The sequence below is a fragment of the Bos indicus x Bos taurus genome, chromosome 19, assembly GCF_003369695.1.
Source record: "Bos indicus x Bos taurus breed Angus x Brahman F1 hybrid chromosome 19, Bos_hybrid_MaternalHap_v2.0, whole genome shotgun sequence".
Taxonomy (NCBI): domain Eukaryota; kingdom Metazoa; phylum Chordata; class Mammalia; order Artiodactyla; family Bovidae; genus Bos; species Bos indicus x Bos taurus.
Genome location: NC_040094.1, coordinates 9,530,004 through 9,549,632, shown reverse-complemented (window position 1 = coordinate 9,549,632; position 19,629 = coordinate 9,530,004). Strand labels below are relative to the sequence as shown.

Genomic DNA, 19,629 nt, shown 5'->3' with positions numbered 1-19,629 from the left:
AGCTCAGAGTCCTAAGCACTGAATCGCCAGGGAATTCCCCAATTCTTTAGCTAGAGTCTTTTATCATTACAGAATACTCTGTGGAGTGCTTTCAAAGTTAAATACCACCCTCGTCTAATATTGGCATTTCACTTCGTGCCCTTTTTTGTTTGCATTTGCCTATTTCCCCTTTGCTATCCCTTTGTTTTCATCTTTCTTTATCATTTAAGTGAGTTTTCATGATGGCACATTGCCGGGTTCTGCTTTTCTAAACACATCCCTCTGTTTTGTAGTGGCAGCAAATTCAATCCATTCTCATTTGTTAGACAATGATGGATTCCCTTGACCAAATTCCTTACTTTGCTTATTATACTTGTATTTATCTTAACAGTGGCATTTCTTGTTTTTCCAAGTTTTCGCTTAGCTTTCTATTCTATGTATTTTTCTATTCCTCCCTGAAGTTTGGTTTTCTCTGTGATTGATATTTTTCTGCCTCTTTTGGGGTACAGTTCACGGGCTCAGGCAACCAGGCATACTCAACACTGGTAACTGACCTTTGTTACCAGGCTTGAGCCCAGGGGCAGGATGTCCTGGGTTCTCAGTTCTGCCACTCAGCAGTAGTAGTGAAAGTGAAGTCGCTCAGTCGTGTCCGACTCTTTGCAACCCGTGGACTGTAGCCCACCAAGCTCCTCTGTCCATGGGATTCTCCAGGCAAGAATACTGGAGTGGGTTGCCATTTCCTTCTCCAAAGCAGTAGTAGAACCATACCCAAATCACCTGCCCTCCTTGAACAGGAAAACATGGGCAGTTGGTGCTCCTGCTTCCCACTTTCTCCTTAGGCTTCGGACTAGGTTTTGGGCTGAGCAATCAAAAATGATCTGAGAAAATGATCTTTTCCATGTCTTTGGCCCATTCCTCTCAGAATGCTAGGAAGCCATTTCTCAAATACTTTCTTACAGGTCTTCCATTTCTGTGGGACAGCAGGGTTTATGTTATACTTTCCTTCTCTCCTGTCCTCAGTTTAACAAAACACTGCAGAATGCTGAGGCTTTGCCTTTGGACACACAAGAGGTGGGCTAGATACCAAACTCTCTGTCTCCAAGCTTAAATAAAGAGGGGAACCTTCTACCATCTTTTCTCAGCACTTGGTGTAGCAGAAATGTCCATATGATAAAGCTGGAATAAACAGGAGACAGGAAATTGGAAGAGGGATCCACAGAAGACATGCCCTGTGGACTACGGCTTATACTCAAGGTCTTGAGGAAGCAGCTACAAACCTATACTTCATTGCTTACAAATCACCTTGCTGCTGCTACTGCTGCTAAGTCGCTTCAGTCATGTCTGACTCTGTGCGACCCTATAGATGGCAGCCCACCAGGCTCCCCCATCCCTGGGATTCTCAAGGCAAGAACACCGGAGTGGGCTGCCATTTCCTTCTCCAATGTATGAAAGTGAAAAGTGAAAGTGAAGTCGCTCAGTCGTGTCTGACTCTTTGCGACCCCATGGACTGCAGCCCATCAGGCTCCTCCATCCATGGGATTTTCCAGGCAAGAGTACTGGAGTGGATTGCCATTGCCTTCTCCAACAAATCACTTTAAAAGCCAAGAAATCCCTCTGGCTCAGATCTGGTTTAGATCATGCCTTGAATGCTCCCACCAGGTCTTGGGACTTTCCCTCAGCAAACTGAATCTTAATTCTGTTTTCTCTCAGCCATGAGAAGTATCTGTTTCTACATCTCTAACTTTCTGATTCTACAACATTCATGTCATTAGGCAAAACTCTGAACTCCTCGAGGGCAAACGCAAGGTTCCTTCAGCCCCTACTCAAGAGACACAGAAGTTGGTTCACTGCCGTCTCCTGCAGGCAGCTGAGAACTCACTGAGGCCAGCCACTTCAACTGTGTGAGTGAGCCACCTCAACTGCTCTCAACTGCGTGAGCCAGCCACCTCAACTGCTCCTGCACACTTCCACCGTCTGAGTCCTGCGATGTAACAGGGCCATGGTGCCTATTTCCTGCTCACCCATGGGTTCTGAGGTGCTCTCTACCTGCTCTTCCACTGCAATGCTTTCTTATCGCGTCGTAAAATAGTTGCACAATGGAAAAGATACATGTATATATATACTTATATATATATATATGAGTGTGTACAGCAGAAAGTAACACAACATTGTAAATCAGCTATGCTTCAATAAAATAATCACCACACATACACACATGAAAGTTCCACAGGCTCCCTGGGGACAGGGTGAGGGCTGCTTCTATGCTGGAGGCCCCGTGACCCGGCTGAGGGGTTGACGTAGGAGGCAGATGGGCCCCCTCAGGGTAAAGCAATTGGAGATTCATTCTCTATTGACCCCAACTCCAAAACGAGAATAGCAGGACAACTAAGGGAAAAGGCTGGGCCCTCCCCAGGCCACGTACCTCTCATTCCCAAAGTCAGGAGGACTGCCCCTCCCCCCTGCCGCCACCACCACATATGCATAGAAAAGGCTCCTTGCAGGCCAGAAGGGGAGCCGTGTGAATGGATGCTCTACCCAGATGCCACTGCGGTAGGACCCATCTTAGCTAAGAGATGTGTAAGCACATGTGGGAGGATCCTGAGATATACCAAATATGGACTGTGAACCAGGCAGATTAGAATGACTGGCTAGAGGAAACTGGAAGAAATACCCCATAATAGTGTCAGGGGAAGCACACTGACTGAAACCGCCCTCCCTGGCCAGGCACCATAGTAACCATTTGCATGCGTTGTTTTATGACAGGAGGTCCTGGTAAGGAACACGGAACTAATAAGCCTCCACCAACTGGAAGAGTTCGGGAAAGGTTAAAAGGAGACACCACCTGTCCATTCACCTCCCAGAATCCTTCTCTCTGGCATCCATCTTGGCTGAACAAGGCTGCACCACCAGGAAGGACCCTGAGTCGGAATGATTGGCTAAGGACAACCCAGAAACTAATCCCATCACCATAAAACCGAGCCACGTGGGAGAGCTGTTCTCCTGGGTTCCCTTACCCTACTGCTCTCCACCCGGGTGCCCTTTCCCAATACAATCTCTTGCCTTGTCAGCGCATGTGTCTCCTCGGGCAATTCATTTCCGGGTGCTAGATAAGAACCCAGTTTCGGGCCCTGAAGGGGTCCCCCTTCCTGCAACAATAGTAATTCAAACTGCCATGAGGATGCGACTCAGAGGCTCACTCTCCTGGAGTCCACTCGTGTGTCTACCCAAATGTACTGTGTGTGTTTCTCCTCTTGATAAATACTATACTTGCTACACTACCTTCCATCTTTGTGGAAATTCTTTTCAGCAAAGCCGAAGGGCCAGGGCCCTTGTCACTGACCATTGGGTGTAGTGGATAGGATCCGGCGCTCTCACCACCGTGACCTGGCCTCAGTCTCTGGCTGGCAATCTAGGCCTTGCTTCAAGCAGTTGCAGGCTGAGGCCACCCAAGATCAGGGTGACAGGAGGCAGGTGTGACCAGTGACACCCTCCCCTCCCCAATCCCCAGCTCCGCTCTCCCACTGAGCCCTCCTCCACATGGGTATTGTTTTGTATTGTTCAGTTACTCAGTAGTGTCCAACTCTATGTGGCCCCATGGACTGGAGCCCACCAGGCTCCTCTGTCTATGGAATTTTCCAGGCAAGAATACTGGAATGGGTTGCCATTTCCTACTCCAGAGGGTCTTCCCATCCATACGTGAAAGAACATCAAACAACTCTGTTCAAAACAGTTTATTTTATTTTATTTTTGTCAGACAAACACATTGATTTCTGGACCACAGTAGAGGATGGAAACCTTTCACAAACTTATTTATTTGAAAATACAAATATAAAATTATACTTTCCACATCTGTGATGTGAGAGACTGCCATCCACATAGTAATTTTTTACAACAGGGCTTTAAGAAAGCCACACACAAAGACCTGAAAGATGCTTGAGATATATATATATATAGATACATATATATGTATATATATAAAAAAAATACTCACTACCAAAGTTGTCATCAGTTTCATACTAAAGTATAAAAGTAAGGGTGAGGTCAGCCACAGTGCTAGGGAAAGTTTTATTTAGATACATTGATGTCCACATGAAACGCTTAGACTTGCATCCTATTACATATGGAATTCCGAGTTTACAACACACCATGAACGGCAGATTGGCTAGCCCACGCTACTCAAAGGACACTCACAGATTCCACAGAGGATGGTACAGTATGTACAGAATACAGTAGCAGAGAGCCTTCTGGAAGGCTCTGGAAACTTTTGTCTCTCAGTCTCCATCCCCAGCCCCCCACGTGCCCCTGCCTCCTAGGAAAAAACTCCTATCTGAGACAATACATTCTGATTATTTGATAGCCAAGTGTTTGGATTCAGGTTGCTTCCCCAGAGGGGTGGGTTTTTATGTATATATTTTTGTTTTAGTTTATTTACTTTTTTTTTTTTTTGGTTAAAAAAAAGAAAGAAAACAAACATTACGGTATTAAAGTATTGCTTAACGTACAGCGTCTCCTTGGGTAGTGTCTGTGCTCAGGACGGGGCTGAGCTGACTTCTGCTTCTTTTTGTTTGGAGTGGGGGGCCGGGTGGAGAGGTGTGGGGGGAGCCCGCCAGTGTCTCTCTTCCATGTGCTTGCCTGCATCTGTCCCTCTGCCCCCGCCCTCAACCCCCAACCCTGCTTCAGCCTTCCTTGGAAGATAGCCTGGCTTGCAAAGCACATTCAAGAAAGAAAAACATTCTTCCCTCCCCACCCAACTCCCCAGCCTCCCTCTGTCCCTGTGAGCCACTCCCAACCAATAGAGAGAAGTATGAGTTAGTGTTTCTTTTGTAAACAATTTCATATGCAATATAATACAGAAAGCATGGCTGACCTTCAATTAAAAAAATGTAGTAAACTATATTGCTTTATTCTTGATTATGCTGCAGTGAGTGAATGGCAGAATGAAGCAGTGTGGGTGGGCGGTGGTGGCTAAGTCCCTAGCCCTCGTTTGCACTAAAGATCAAAATAGGTTTTGTTTTTCTATTTGGAACCAAAAAAAAAAAAATTTTTTTTTCCCCAAAATCCCCAAATGAAAAAGAAACAAAAAAAAAAAAAAAAGAAAAGAAAAAACCAAGAAACAAAACCAAAACAAAATTGAAAACAAAAACTGAACACCTTTCAGGTCATTAGAACCAACAATTACCCAATGATTTTTATACTAGTCTAGCAAGATGTGTGTAACATTCACTGGCTGTGAATTGCTGTGCAGTGAAACATTAAATTGACAGCAATAGAGCCATGCTACCTTAAAGTCCAAGCTACGAGTTCAAATTAAGATGAAGGTTATGAAGGAGAGAAACGCAAAGGCCTGTTGGGACGTCGTTTGAATCAAGCCCATGAACGACTGGGATAGAGTGAGGCTGTCTGGTTTTCCCAGTGGGTGTGAGGAAGGCCACAGACCAGGGGTGCAAGCTCCTGGAGAGGAGACCCAGAACTCGGTCAGCCCCGTCAGCTCCACGTCCAGGGAGAACCAGGAATCGGTCCAGGAGCTTATGTGCCCACTCGCCCCCGAGTGGGAGGAGAGGAGTCTGGGGGCCCCAGGCAGATGGATCTAGAAGCCAGAAAGTCACCCGGTGGCTGCTTTATGATTCCGGGGAAAAGCCATCAGCCAAGAGGGTTTCTCCCCCAGGGAAGGCGGAAGGTGGTTCCCATGTTCGCCATTGAGCTTAACTGACACAAAGACAAGGCTGAACATCAGTGCTAAAATAATTCACAAAAATCTTTCAAAATGGACTTCTAGATGAGTGGGGGACTAATGTGAACCTTAACCTAGGTAGCCACATTAAAACATATCAGATTTCCACGAGATTTGTGCTATGGGCTACTGGGTCTCTTCAAAAGGTATTATAAACATCTAAAACATATTCACACAGATTATCAATTTCTTCTGAGCATTCTTAAAAAAATATTTTTTTCTCTTAGTAAAATCATTTTAATATACCATGCCTCCCTCTTTTAAAAAATAAATTAAAAAAATCCAGTTTTGCATATCTAGCATTAGCATTTAAGGTAGTATGGCACACCCCTTCACAGCTGGGGGGGGTGGGGTGGGAATCTACAAAACGCCGTAGAGTCTACCGGCATCTGAACATCGTGAGACCTTGGGTTAGTTGAAACCACATCAGATCAGCAAAAATAAAATGAAAACTTGAAATTGAAAAAAAAAAATGAAAGGAAAAAACTGCCCCAAAATTATTAGCATTTTTTTTTTCATAAATAAGAGAAAGTTCTATCCTTACTGGTCCTAAATCTGAATAACTATGTCTAATTTTTTTAAACCTTAATTACGTTATACCTATCAATATGTACTAGAAGAAAGAGGAGAAAAAAAGTCACTACACTAGTACCAGGACAGCACGCTTACAAGATAGCCATTTTATACAGTATTAACAGACAATGATCAACAAAGAGTCTTCTATGAGGTGATGGGGGATGCAGAGAAAGGAAGGCTAGTACAGTACATCACCAACATGGACAAAATAGTAATTAAATTCCCTAGTCTAGACACTGAATTTCTGGGAATTTATTGTCTCTTTTTTTTTTCTTTTTTTTTAAATAAAACTTCTATTTTGTTATTTTATTACTTGAACAAGTTTTGATATTTTAAAAGCGCCCAGCATTTTACTTAACCTGGTTGTTTGGAAATAAAAAAAGAAAGAAAGAAAAACAAACAAAAAAACAAACCTTCACCAAACAACCTAACATTTTATTGGAAAAAACAAAGAACATGATTTAAAAAAAAAAAAAAAAGATGTTGCTGTTTAATTAGAATTGAAAAAGGCTTTTTTTCTTTCTTTCTGAGTTAGCATTTTGGAGCCTTTTGCTTGAAGATGCTTTTACCCTACCATGTCTGTGAATGTCTACATTAGTCTACTTTGTTAGTAAAATTTATAAAAATAGGAGTGCAGCAGCTCTTTATAATAAATGTCGCATTCAGTGTCTCATACTGGCTGTGCCTTAAGTACCAAATTTATAAACGTAACAATTTAAAAAATATTAATAAAACGTCAATATCACATTTTAAAAAAGAAAAAAATATATATCCACACTACAATATGTTTTAATGCCATCTATTGAGTTGTACTTCTATAGTTGCTGTTGCCGACCTATTACCAATATTAAAAAAAAGTTAAATTAAAAAATATCCTTCATCATAAGTATCTTTCCCCAACCGAGGACCATATATTATAACAGCCAAATGTTAAACATGTGCAAACAGGAAACGGTCAGTTTTTCCCACCAGTCACAGTGCAGCGATGTTTATACTTTTTACTTTTTAAAATTCTGTTTACATCTACAATAAATTAAAAAAAAATTCTTTCATAGCCTCTCTGGTGATACTTGCAGCACTGAGGTATTAAAAAAAATATATAAACCAAAAGGTTGCTTTCCTAATTGGTAAATAGAAAGTGAATGGAGAAAAGATTTCATTAATGCAGGCTTATCCACTCCTGGCCCATGGGTCCCCGGAGCTGGGGGGCGGCTGGGGGGACAGGGGGAGGAGAGAGGCAAAGTGTCCTAGGGACCTTTGGAGGTGCTGAAATGATTGGACAATAGAAAATGATCAAATATTTAAAAATTAAGACTGAAAAAGAATGTCCCCCCACCCCTCCCCACCCAAGCCAAACCTGGTGTGCTTTGAAACATTAAATATGTTAAATATTAAAATTGTAGCTTTGTTTTTAAAAAACGTCTTGGGAAAAGCAGTTTTTCATATTTTAAATAAAAATCTAACTAGACGGTAACGTTGGAAGCTGTGCACAGACGAGAGGTTAATATGCTGGTATGACACTAATACAGTTCTTAGGTCTATCACACAGACAAGAGGAGCTAAACAGTGTTCTAACCTGTCCTGGGGTCGGCCTGGCAGCTGGGTGTTCATCCGTCTCAGTCACTGACTCGGTTACCATTCCTCCCCTCCTCCACCCACAGAGCATCAAACTGCCTGGGACCGACTCCCTCACAAAAATATTTTTGATTCTCTCTTTCTTAATAGTTTCTATGTAGTTAATGGAATTGTATTTACAACATTTCTTTTTTAGAATTCACAATTGCAAAAAACCTTATAATATCACCTCTTTCAACAGAAAAAAAGCACTTATAGAAAAGGAGGACACGCAAAACATTGTCGTCCTTACCTTATTGCCGAAAATAGATATACTTAGGTTAACAAAGAGACGCCACAAAAAAAGAACCGCTAGAGAGTCTGTTCATTAGCCTACTACATCCATCTCACTTCTTATACAATGCAGAGTAGAAAGTTGATGCCCACCTCCCGCTCGGCACTTCACAACCTCGCTTCTCTGTGTGTGCTCAAATTCTGCCTGAAAATTCATACAGTCTCAGAATTGATACCAAAATATTCAGAGTAATATTACCATCTCAGCATCCTTGAAAAGTGAGAACAGAATTAAACAAGCCAAAAAAAAAATTGTTTTAAGAAAAAAATAATACCTTAATATAACAATTATACTATGGTTAGCTTTTAACTAGATATTAAAGCTATATGACTACTGGACTAAGTCAAAATCACTACCAAATGTGATTCAAAGAGATTTAAAAGGAGAAGAGGGAAGAGAGAAGAGGGAGGGAAACCATCAAGAAAAACAAAAACAAAACAAAACCAAAATCATGGGATATATACACATTTAAAAGCTGTTGTCTTATATTACAGCAGATTCGTGAGATGATGAGATGCAGTCAACCCTCGATCCGAAGTGAGCCATCTCTGGTTGGGACGGGGAGTGAGGCTGGTGGGGGAACAGGTCTGATGACATCACCTAAATAAAGGGCCACTCAGAAACTTCGCCCAGTCTTGCCTGGACATCCAGGTATGCTCTGCAGGGCACAGGAGGTCGAGGACGTCCGGAAGAGAACACAAAGTCGGGGTGGGAGGAGAAAGAAGCAATGTCAGGCAGGCATACTGTTTACTCTGAACTTTTTAACCAGCATTTTCAGAGTATGACTACTTTGGGCTACTGAGGATGTTTGAAAGTGGCCAGGCTAATAACAGCTGACTGGGGTCACAGCCTGAGCCAAGCTTGATGCTGGGGAGAAAGAGGGCAGCTCTGTAGCTCATTTTGCTGGCTTGCTAATTTGCTGATTCGATACACTATGGTAGAGTTCTTGAGGCAATGGTGGAAACTGGGGTCAGCAGATGTGGTCACGCTGGGTTTGCAGCTGGAACGGTGAACTGCAGAGTGACTAGCACTGCCTTTTCTGGTTAAGAGTCTGTTTTCAAACATTAAACTAAATGTTTAAAAGTGTTTGCCTTTAGGAGATGCCCGTTAAGGACTGTCCGTAACTAAAACTGCAAATTTCTACTTAAAAAAATCATATTACATACAAAAGACTCAAGGTCAGGACGCTTGTAAAAACATACACAACAAATAATAATCAGCTTTGGTCCTAGGAAATGAGAACAGGCCCAGGATTCACAGACTTGTTGATTGATTCTCCCTGAACTGACTGGAAGCCAGGGCCCCTCCTTTCAGGGATGGTGCTAAAGGGCTGAGGGTCATCTCTGCTGGGCATAGACTGTGTGTATGTGTTTTGGGGAGGCCGTGTGACTCAACTGGCCCACTTAATCATTTTGGAGGGGGCGAGTGGTTAGCTCCACTCTCTAGTCTGTTCCATCCTTTCGAGTCCTAAAGCTGGATGCGGGAGGCTGGGCTGCGAGCAGCCTCACCTCCCTCCACCCGCAGGGAAGCTCTGCAGAGGAGGGTGGGGCCGGAGGCGGCAGGGAGCCCTGCACCGCCCGGCAGGGAGGGAAGAGGCACTGGCAGCTGTCTGATCCCCGTGTCATCTGACCCCACAAGGGCGGGAGCCACCTTCAGCCCCCCACGTTCTTGGGTCCATCAGCCCGCCTTGCTCTCAGAGGAGCCTAGCTTTGCTGGGACCCCTAAACCCAGTTGAATTAGTCGTGAGTAGCTCTCCTTCACACTGTTAGTGGCCTCTGGCTCTGGCAGGCCAGCAATGGCTGGGTCAGTGCTGGAAGGGAAGTGGAGGCGAGGGGGTGAAGAGAACTCACACACGGGGTTTATTGGGTTAAGAGAGGCAGTTGCGTTAGTCGAGGTGATTCCTTAGAGCAATATTAGAGAAATCCAAGAGATGTACGGAGCTTGGCTCCACCTGGTCCCCCAGTTGGGCCCGCATTACTGGGTCCTGGCTGGCTCGGGGGCCTGGAGCAACCCTCGACAAGAGGAGCGTCCTGCTGACTGCAAACCAAAGTGGCAAATCCATCTTAGCTTTGCTTCTCCCAGAGGGACAAGTGCTCATGTCCCAGCTGGGATTTTGTAAGCAGGATCCACTCCCAGGCCTCAGCTGTGGCACTCTCTCTTCCGAAGAAACAGACTCTTGTCTCAAGACCCAAAACCAGCTAGCTCACACGGGCCACGCTGCGCTTCCACGAGAGAACCCCCTCTCCCTTCCTGGTGCTGTTCCGGAGAATGAGGGATACCCGTCTTCAATGAGAATGTGGAAAGAGGCTCCCTCACTGACTGCCCCAACCTCCCCTCTCCTCCACTCCACCCCTTCCATATCCCCATCAAAGTGATTTAAAAAATGTTTAATTAACTTGAGCTCAGTTTAAAAGGTTAGGAAACTGGCAGGGATCCAAATCCATGTAACGCAGGTGATGTCGTTAATTTAATTTGCTTTTCGTGCGGTAATCTGGATAATTACTCAGTAGTTACTGGCAAAAATGTTTTCTTTTCACTGAAAGATGGAGTCTTGCTGTCTCACTGCATGAACCCCACTGGCCGAGCCCAGTGAGCTCTGGGGAGCTGAGAGGGCCTGGCAACCCTTAGCACCCTCTGCCCCCAAGCCTGGCAGAAGTCCGACATCTCTCTGCCTCTGTCCCCCTGGGATGGGCACAGCACAGCATCTCCTTCCAGTTTCCCACACTTTTGATCGTATTTCAAGACAGAGAAAGATGAGAGGTGGGAAAGATAGAGAAAAAGGATCGAAAGAATCAAAGGAAAAAAAAAAAAAAGACAGTGGAAGAAAAATGGGGGTCATGATTTAAGCCAGAGGAGGGATGAGATATTAAAAGGCTGGATCTTGTTGCCCCCCACCCCCCAGAAAGGGGTGGAGAAAGAGGAGGGAGAGACGTTGACGCGATGGGACCAGGGCCCGTGCGTACTTGCATGCCCAGGGCGCATACATGTACGGACACGCCTGGCGGGCGAGACACGTGGCAGAAAAGGCAATACCTCAGAGTGGGGTGGCAACGGAAGCACCTGCTCAGTGGTATCCATTTGTAAAGGCCGTTGCAATCAAAGGTCCCTAAAATTGCACAATTGTTAAGGTCATCAGCACGCTATACATGGGAACAGACTGTCATATTCTGGGAAAGGGAATTATCGCTAGGACTAGACTGTGGTTGCCAGCATGAATATGTAATTCTGAGACACCGTGCCATGAGGGGCTAGGATGATATCCTCCCAAGCCCTGACTCCCGACCCTGGCCTGTCCGCTCACCCAGAGGAAAACTGAGAGCCAGATTCCCAGGAGTAGGTGGATGAGAGGAGAGGGGGGCTTGTGCCACCAACGGTGGGCACTGTTGCACTGAGCCCCAGACAGCCCCCGACGGCTCCAGCTGGGGAGAAGGCCAGCCCCGTGCAGACCAAATGTGACTTGACATTGCTTATTTCAGAAACCATCACAGCACACAGGTCAGAGACCCAGGTTTTCGTGAACAGATAGGGTCAGTGTTTCTGGGTGCTGACCATGTCCGACATAGTGGTAGACGATCCCTGAAACAGATGCAGCTCTAGGTTGACTAGTTACTGCTCTCGATTAGGTGTTACAGCCGATCTGAGGGGGTGTAACTCACCAAACTACTGCCTAAGTGATACTGGTTCTGGAGTGGGATTCAACAAGGACCCGGACTTCACAGGCCAGGCAAGGCGTGTGTGTGTGTGTGTGTGTGTGTGTGTGGTGTGTGAATGTGTGAGATGGTGTGTGCGTGCATGTGTGTGGGTTGCAGGGGCGACCTTTCAATGCCAGGGGCAGAGACTGGCCGCCCTGATGCTCTGATCGTCTGCACTTGCTTTGTTCTCCCCAGCACAGCCCGGTAGGCAGGGCTCTCCCACAGGGATGTGACCTGGGACAGCAGACACTTCCCTCTTAGCTCAAAATCAAACTGTCTCCAAGATGGCGAGGTTGGCCGATTTTCGGTTTCCCCAATGGAAGGGACAGCGAGCAAGTGGGCTCAGGCACATTCATGCTCACACACACCGCGAGGGGGAAGAACAATACAATCTGAAAACAGCATGCAAATCTGTTAAGCAAATTTCCATTGCCTGGATTAGTCAGATTATAGAACCACAGAGCATTACAAATGTCAAATGCACCTGGCCTTCGGGGCGGGCGGAGCTAAAGAATGCAAAGGGGGACTTACTTGGAACCCGGAGACTGTAGGAAACATTAGTGGAGGAAATCTCCTGGGACGGGACTTGCACCCCACGCTACGATCCAGGCCCCAGTGCTGCCCCAGGACCCCAGGCAGGACTCTACTGACTCAGGCTGTCATCCTACGGGGACGGGGCCCTAGCTCCAAGGTCCCAGCCCCCCTGAATCTCCAGGAGGCTGGGATCAAGCAGAGGGGCTGACCCCAGGGGTCTACTACGAGCCAGCAGCTGCCTTAGCCTGTTTCCTTAAAGTCTCACACACCAGCTTTCGAGGGAGGAACACTTCTTTTTGTTTTGCAGCCAGGGATGCAATGGGTTGTACATGTGGTTCAGGGTTGAGTGGGCTGAACGTGACCCAGGAGTGACCTGCCCACACTCCTTCCACTCCACCTGTGGCACGCACACAGAGGCTCTGGAAACGTCTAACGGGAGAAGCTGCAGCCAGGGGTGACGGACGTGGGTGTGGCGGGGGACCCGGTGCCCGCTCCTGGCCTGCCAGCTCGGGGGCTTCCCTGGCACACCACCCCCCAGCGGGCCGCAGGAGACAGGCGGGCGGGCAGGGGCGGGGAGGTACTTACGGCGATGCCGTGGCCGAAGCCTGAGCCCGGCTGAGGGCTGGTGGCGCTTATGTAATTCCCCACTCCGGAGTCCTGGCTGGCAGGGCCGTAGAGGTCGGCGACGGGTCCTGGGCTGTTGGCCCCCGGGAAGCCTCCGGGCCGCGCCGGGTTGGAGCCTGCCGGGGAAGCGGGCCCGCCAAAATTCGGTTGAGCACTGTAGCTATTCAGGACTGGTGTGCAGAGAATAGAGCTGGGTATGAGGCCGGAAGCCAGGCATGCACCGGTCACCACAAGCCAGACACTCGGGAGGAACAGCTGAGGCCCGACTTCTAACACTCAACCAAGGCCATGCGAAGACATCAGCAGGGACTCAAGAATACTCAGCCCAGGCTACTACTAAGAAGCTCGGAGCTCCAAAAAGAGATAGAATAAAAAAAACAACCATTCAACACAGTATGGCAACCAACCGGGGTGCTTCACTGCCCACCAAATTATCACAATAGAAATAGAGAGATATATGGAAGAGAGAGAGAGAGAGTTGGTTTTTTTTTTTTTTTTTTTTCCACATCTGAATTGATGCTCATGCAGTCTTGTCTAGATTTGGGCACGTTGAGACAGCATTCACATCCCATGCAAACTACAAAGGAACTAGTTTTAGACTACACATTGTGTTAATATTGATATTAAAACGTGACAGGAAACAAAGCAATTTGTGTCCAGGAAAAAAAAAAATCTTTGGGGAGGGAATTTTTCGTTTCACTTTTTTTCTTGTTTTTGGATCCATTAAATGACAAATTGGTTTTAAACGACAACAAAAAAAAGACAAAAAAGATCTTCGGCTCTCCCTCCCCCCACCACTCCCCCCACCCCACTGGCTATTCCCTCCCTCCCCACCCCTCCCGTTTATATCCCTGAATGAAAGTCGTCAATACTGAGCGTGGTCGGAGGATGGGATATGTCATGGAAGACTTGGGCATCTTAACATAACCGTAATGATGGTGGCAGAGGGTTCCCTTTTGGGGTGGAGAGCAGGGGATGGAGGGAGGGATGGGGTGGGGATGGAGAATCTGGAGGTTCTGGGCCAAAGCTGGTGAACGCCAATGACGCTACAGGACACCCACACACTCACCTCCTGCAGTAGAAGGAAAGGGGGGGATTTAAACTTTTTTTTTTCCTTTTGTTTAAAAAAAAAAAGACAAAGAAGTATGAATTCAGAGCATACTGACTGAACCAAATTATCACGAAAGCGTATCTGACCGAAAAGCCTGCGTTCTGCTGGTTATCTTCAGATAGACTCCAGACTATCAGAAAGAAGAACGAGGACTGGGCCTTTGCTACAAGGAAACGAGACTTCACACCCACATGTTCCTCAGGGATTGGTGGTGGGGAGGGGGCAGGGTGAGGAGACACTGCCGCAGGCCCCCGCCTCTACTCTCCCCAAGTTCCATCGTTCCCGCCCCAGCGAGGACCACAGCTTGTCAACCAGGTTAACTGTGTCTCTTCTTCAGTCCCCTTTAGTAGCTTAAATCTTTTATTTTCCATGATAGAACAACAACAACAAAAAACATTTTTTATACTGTAAAAGTAATTTCTCATTGACTTTTGAAGTTCAAGGTGAATCTGGGGCTGGCCAGTTCTGGACTACAACTCGTCCATCTTGAAGAACCAGACAATACGGGTTCCATGCACTTCCTTGAATTCCAGGGGGTGCTCCTCACAACAGCCTTCTCCCTCCTACCTATCCTTGGCATTTCCCTCTGCCCTGGGCCCATCTGCCCTCAGTGGTAGCAGGGAAAACATCTGCAAATCTTCTCTGGACCATGACATTGCCCTGGGCACCTGTGGCTGGAACTCCTCACCTCTGGGTGTGTGTGTGGGGGGTGGGGGGGCTTGAAGAGCCAAACTTGGATTGATTGCTACCGACTAGTCGCCAAGATGGAAAAAGACCGACGATGTACCCCAGCTAGGCTGCTGGGAGACTGAGACGGGATGCAAAGATGCAAAGGAGAATGAGCCAAGCAGGGCTGGGCTCCCAACTCAGCAGAGAAAAGTCAAGCTGCTTCCTGGGAAGGCCATCTGGGGCAGGAGGCTTCAAGGTCAGGCCCCTAGGAAGCTGTGCCAAGAAAGGAAGAAACTGGCTGATGGAAAGCACAGGTTAAAGAGAGAGAAAAAAAAAAAAAAAAATCCCAGAGGCTCAGAGCAAGTGAATGGCTGATTTGGGAGTGCACTGGCAGACAGAGGGGACAGGATTTTTGAATACAGGAGATTAAACTTGCAGATAACATTTGGCCCTTCTCACTCACGGAAGCAAGAATCAAGCTGAGATATTCAACAGACGGCATTATCTTGGGCTCACACACTTTCTTTTTCCAGGCCAGGGAAAGCAGAGAGCGCTCAGACACTGACTCCCGGTTCACCCAGGCAGCTGACCCCACTCCTATACCAAGGAACCAATAGAGTAACCAGCCGGCTCTGTTTCAGGGTAACGGGTGGGAGGTGGGGTCACAGTGGAAGGTAAAGGCTTTCTGACTTCTTTCTCCTCTGGCTAGATGAGGATCCAGGGTGGGCATGCTCATCTAGAAGCCAAGGAGGAGAGAGTGAGCTCCATCTTGGCTCCTCCCAGCAGGGCGATGGCCACCCAGAGACTAACCCAGCCAGTGGAAGGAGCCTGGGAGAGAGGAGGCTGCATGCTCACGGAAGGATGCTGTCTAGAAACACGCCCCGCCAGAGACTCAGAAGACGGGGGGCTGGTGGTATTTGGCCCACCCCTGTTAGCCTCCCCATCCTGTGAGCCCAGGAGGCCTGCAGCTGGAGAGCTGGCCTGAAGGGAGTCTCCCAGTTGCGCCTACATCGCCCCTCTTCTATCCTCTTCCATCCAATGACACCAGAATCACTGTGGAGAAGGCGCTGTGTTACAATGCAGCTCTAAAACCCTAAGTCTCGCACAGTTATACACTTGCCCTCTTCACGCCTGAGCCCCAGCTCCGTCACCCTGCAGACACCCCCCAGTCAGGGCTGAAAGATGGGGCCCTGGCTCCCCGCCTAGGATGCAGGCGGCAGGCCAGGAGCCCCTGGTTCTGGGCTGGTCCCTTTTCTCTGGATAGTGGAACCTGCATCCTCAAGGGCTGAGGGCATAGAGGAGCCGGGTCACTGGGCTCCTCGGTCAATGATTCCCTCTTTCTCTGTAGGCAGAGGACTCGGGCTCCAGAAAGCGGGTTAACAAGCCAACCTATGTCCTGAACCCATGCATCTCCGGGAGGGCACTACCCAGCTCAGCAGTTTGAGAAAGAAAGGGGAGGGGCACCAACATGCGCTGTTTGATGGTGGGAAGGCAAGAGGGACACAGTGATCTTCCTCTTTGGGGACGTTCACCCTGCACACCAGCTGGCAACACAGTAAAGGAGGAGCCCCTCCCCTCCAAGCTGTGACCTCGAGAGAAGAGGCAGGCAGGTGGGGGCTGGGGGAGCACGACTCGAGCCCCTGACCTGAGGGTGCTTTCCGTGCTAGTTATCCTGAATCACTTCTCAATGGGCTGTCTCCTTGCAGCTCACCTCCAGGCTCATTTTAAGGGGAGAAATGCTCCAGGCCAGGGTCAGGTCAGGAAGAGGGAATGGGACGTCCCTCAAGGCTGCTCAGCTAGGGTGTGTGTGTTTGTGTGTGTGCGGAGGGAGGGAGGAAGAGGTCTCAGTAGGTACTGCTGAATAAATAGTGCTGAGATATAAAAAGGACGTTATAACTCCTGTCCCAGAAGAGGACAGTGTCTTGCAAACACCCTGGCGTTTTTGTAGCAGAAGCTGTGAGCATTAAGTGGCCTTGGGCAAGCTCTGCACCAAGCAGCAGTTTGGGGACTCGTGGTGGGGGAGCAAGGTCATTTCTCCACCGGCCGCTCTGGGCAGCGTCCACAGTAGCGGTTTAATCCGGGGCAGGCATCTCTCCTTGCCCTGTGCCCCAGGCATTCTCTGGGCTTTCTGGGTCCAGGCAGCAGTATGCTCAGGGAGGCAGCTACGGTGCAGAGAAAGGGAGCTCTGGACTTGGAGTCAGAAGACCTCAATGTGACCCCAGCCCTGATCCCCAGCTACCTGCCTGGGTGGGTGTCAGCCCCTCACCCACCAGAGTCCTCATCTATGACAGACACGTGAGTCCTGCCCTACTCAGCCTTGACTCTCAGTGAGCTGAGGCGAAAATGCAAAAGAGGAATGCCTGTAACTCATCATGTTTAGAACAAATACACCCGTTTTTGAAACAATTGTCTATGCAGAGCCCAACAAGGCAGGTTAGCATATGCAGGTTTAGGAAAACCTGACATAGGATAGCACAGTTCACTGGCCAAACAAATCAGGAAGTGATTCATAAAAGGATCTGTTTCATCTACCATGCATTCAATCACCTCGGACCTGATGAAAAGACTCTGGGGAATGGGGGGGGATGGGCAGAAAAGCAAGGACACTACCTCTCATGGAGGCCAACAAGAGGAAACGCATCTAAATTTCAGTTGGTGGCATTTTGCATCGGATAAAAGGAGGCACTTCCTGCCTATCAAGGGAATACACCTGGATGGCTGGCCCAGGAAAGCCATCCCAGAGTCCTTCTCCAAGGCCTATCCTGCAGGCTCAGACCCTCACCTGAAGGGGCAAGATCCAAAGCTCGGAAGCATCTGGGGGGTTTATGGCAAACCTTTCCTTTTGGTGGGTACGAGTCTGCAGGTGGTTCTGCCCTGTGGTCAGAAGGAGCTGGGCTGAGAGTGGAATTTGTCACTGAGGGTGGGGAAGTTGTGGGAGAGAGCAGTGAGGAACAGGAGAGCCACACTGCTGGTCTAGGAAAGGTTGGAAGCCCCGATACTTCTGTACACTTCCAACATGATGCCGCTGGACATAGGGCAGAAGGCTAGAGCCCAGGACTCGGAGGTGGGCACTCCTGGGAGGGCATCTCTGGCTCTAAGGCCTGAAGAGTGGATTATTACTGATTCAAATAAAGGAACTGTTAACAGAACTGTTGCTATATCTGAGACAAGCCAGGGCCCACCAAGTCCCAGGCTCAGACCCGGGTCCTGGTTTGGTGGCTTTCACTTTTCACCAAAAGGCAGAGCCAGCCCTTAGGACAATTTTAGTCTTCCGCTTGACGAATTATCTGTGGCCGCCAGGCTGCATCTTGGGAGGGGGCCTCACGGCCCCCAGCACATTTCTGGGACAGTGTGTGCAGCTCAGGACAAGGCAGGTGCAGCAGCAGGCCCGCCTGCACCCAGCCCAACTCAGAAGGTAACCTGCTGTCCAGCAGACCTTACTGCGCCTGCATGAGGCGCGAGGGCAGGGAGACTGGGCTGCTGGCTGTCACGGGCCCGCTCCCAGCCCCAAGCTCCTGAAGAATGCAGGACCTGGAGCATAAGCCCATGTGGTATTCTTCATGTTAATGTATCACACTAGATCGTAGGGAGTTCTGCTTGTTTTAGAGGATTTAAAGAAAGTGACTGAGAACGCAGTGAGCAGAGGGGCTCTGTTGATGGGCTGATACCAGAGTCACTGTGCCTCTGACCACCACTCTTCTCTCTGCCGGGATTAAAACTCCACAGCAGCAGAGACTGCATCTCTTGTCAGCAAGGGACCCTCCGGGAGGGGTGTGTGTGCAGAAGGTGGGGGCTCTCCAGGTTCTCACGGGGCCCTGGGTTCTCCAGACCAAGAGCAACCTGCCCGATTCCCATTTACCACGGGGGGCTCAGTGGATGCTGGGTTTCATAACCCCAGGCGGCTCTCAAAAGCTGAGACCTGACTCTGAACAGCCAGCTTCTCAGGAATGCCAGCCTGAGGCTTCCCTGCAAACAGAGTTGGGGACCCTAATCTGCAGTCTCACCGTGCCCTCTGCAAGTCGTGCCCACACTAAATTAATGCCGGTGGTCAGCTGGGGAAGGTCGGCCTGAAGAGCTAAACCTGCTTCTGATAAAAAAGAAGAAACACTCAGCTGTGAGCTACCACAGCTCGTCTCCAGCGGAGCAAGGGGGAATCACATTCCAGCAGTCTGCCCGGCCACAGGGCCCCAGGGATCTAGGCTCAAACTTCCCTCCCAGAGCCTAGCCTGAAGGTGGAGAGGAAGACAGAGAGGGCCAGCAATTACCTCTAACCTGGGAAAACTGTGACACACTAAATGAAAATCAAATCGGTGCAGGGACCCAGATGCAGGGACAATCAATTTTATATATGACATTTTTTTTTTTAAGCTCTGCTGAAATTCAAGCTATTTCAGAAGGCAAGGAGAAGACATACTTTAATAAAACTAGGGGAGGATTGAGAGAGCTATGTGATGGTACTTCTTTCTTCCTGTCTCCCTATACAAACCAATATATTGCCGGGAAGGACAAACTCAGCCTGCTATCAGCATGTCTTGACACATCTGAGATGCCTGGCTCATTGCAAACACTGCACGAGATATGTGGAGAGAGTCAGCTCACTCCCTGGGCTCACAGGGAGTCAGTGTCACAAACATTCCCAATGTCGGTTTCAGTGATGCCGGTCTTCGAAGACTGCAGTTTCTGCTTGTACACTCAACACCTAGCCTGCTTCAGACCACTGTGGGGGGCCCAGATGTCTGCTGGTTAGTGCTGGTGTATCTTAAGTAGAGAATGGATGGACAGTGGAACCTAAGACTCAGGACTC

General features: G+C 48.3%; 1 protein-coding gene across 8 annotated transcripts in view; it reads right to left on the bottom strand.

Moving 5' to 3' along the window:
- Positions 1–3,699: 3,699 nt before the first annotated feature.
- MSI2 (musashi RNA binding protein 2) overlaps positions 3,700–19,629 on the bottom strand; it is a 407,598-nt gene continuing 391,668 nt past the window's right edge. For 3 of the 8 annotated variants that reach the window (XM_027519820.1, XM_027519823.1, XM_027519827.1), the window contains 3 exons: positions 13,007–13,215; positions 11,229–11,301; positions 3,700–8,853 (listed from right to left, as the gene is read on the bottom strand). In XM_027519820.1, the coding sequence (XP_027375621.1) occupies positions 11,260–11,301; positions 13,007–13,215 (251 nt within the window). In that variant the 3' untranslated portion in view covers positions 3,700–8,853; positions 11,229–11,259. The remainder of the gene's footprint in view (positions 8,854–11,228; positions 11,302–13,006; positions 13,216–19,629) is intronic. The other 5 variants (XM_027519824.1, XM_027519828.1, XM_027519825.1 and 2 more) reach the window with 4 other exon arrangements.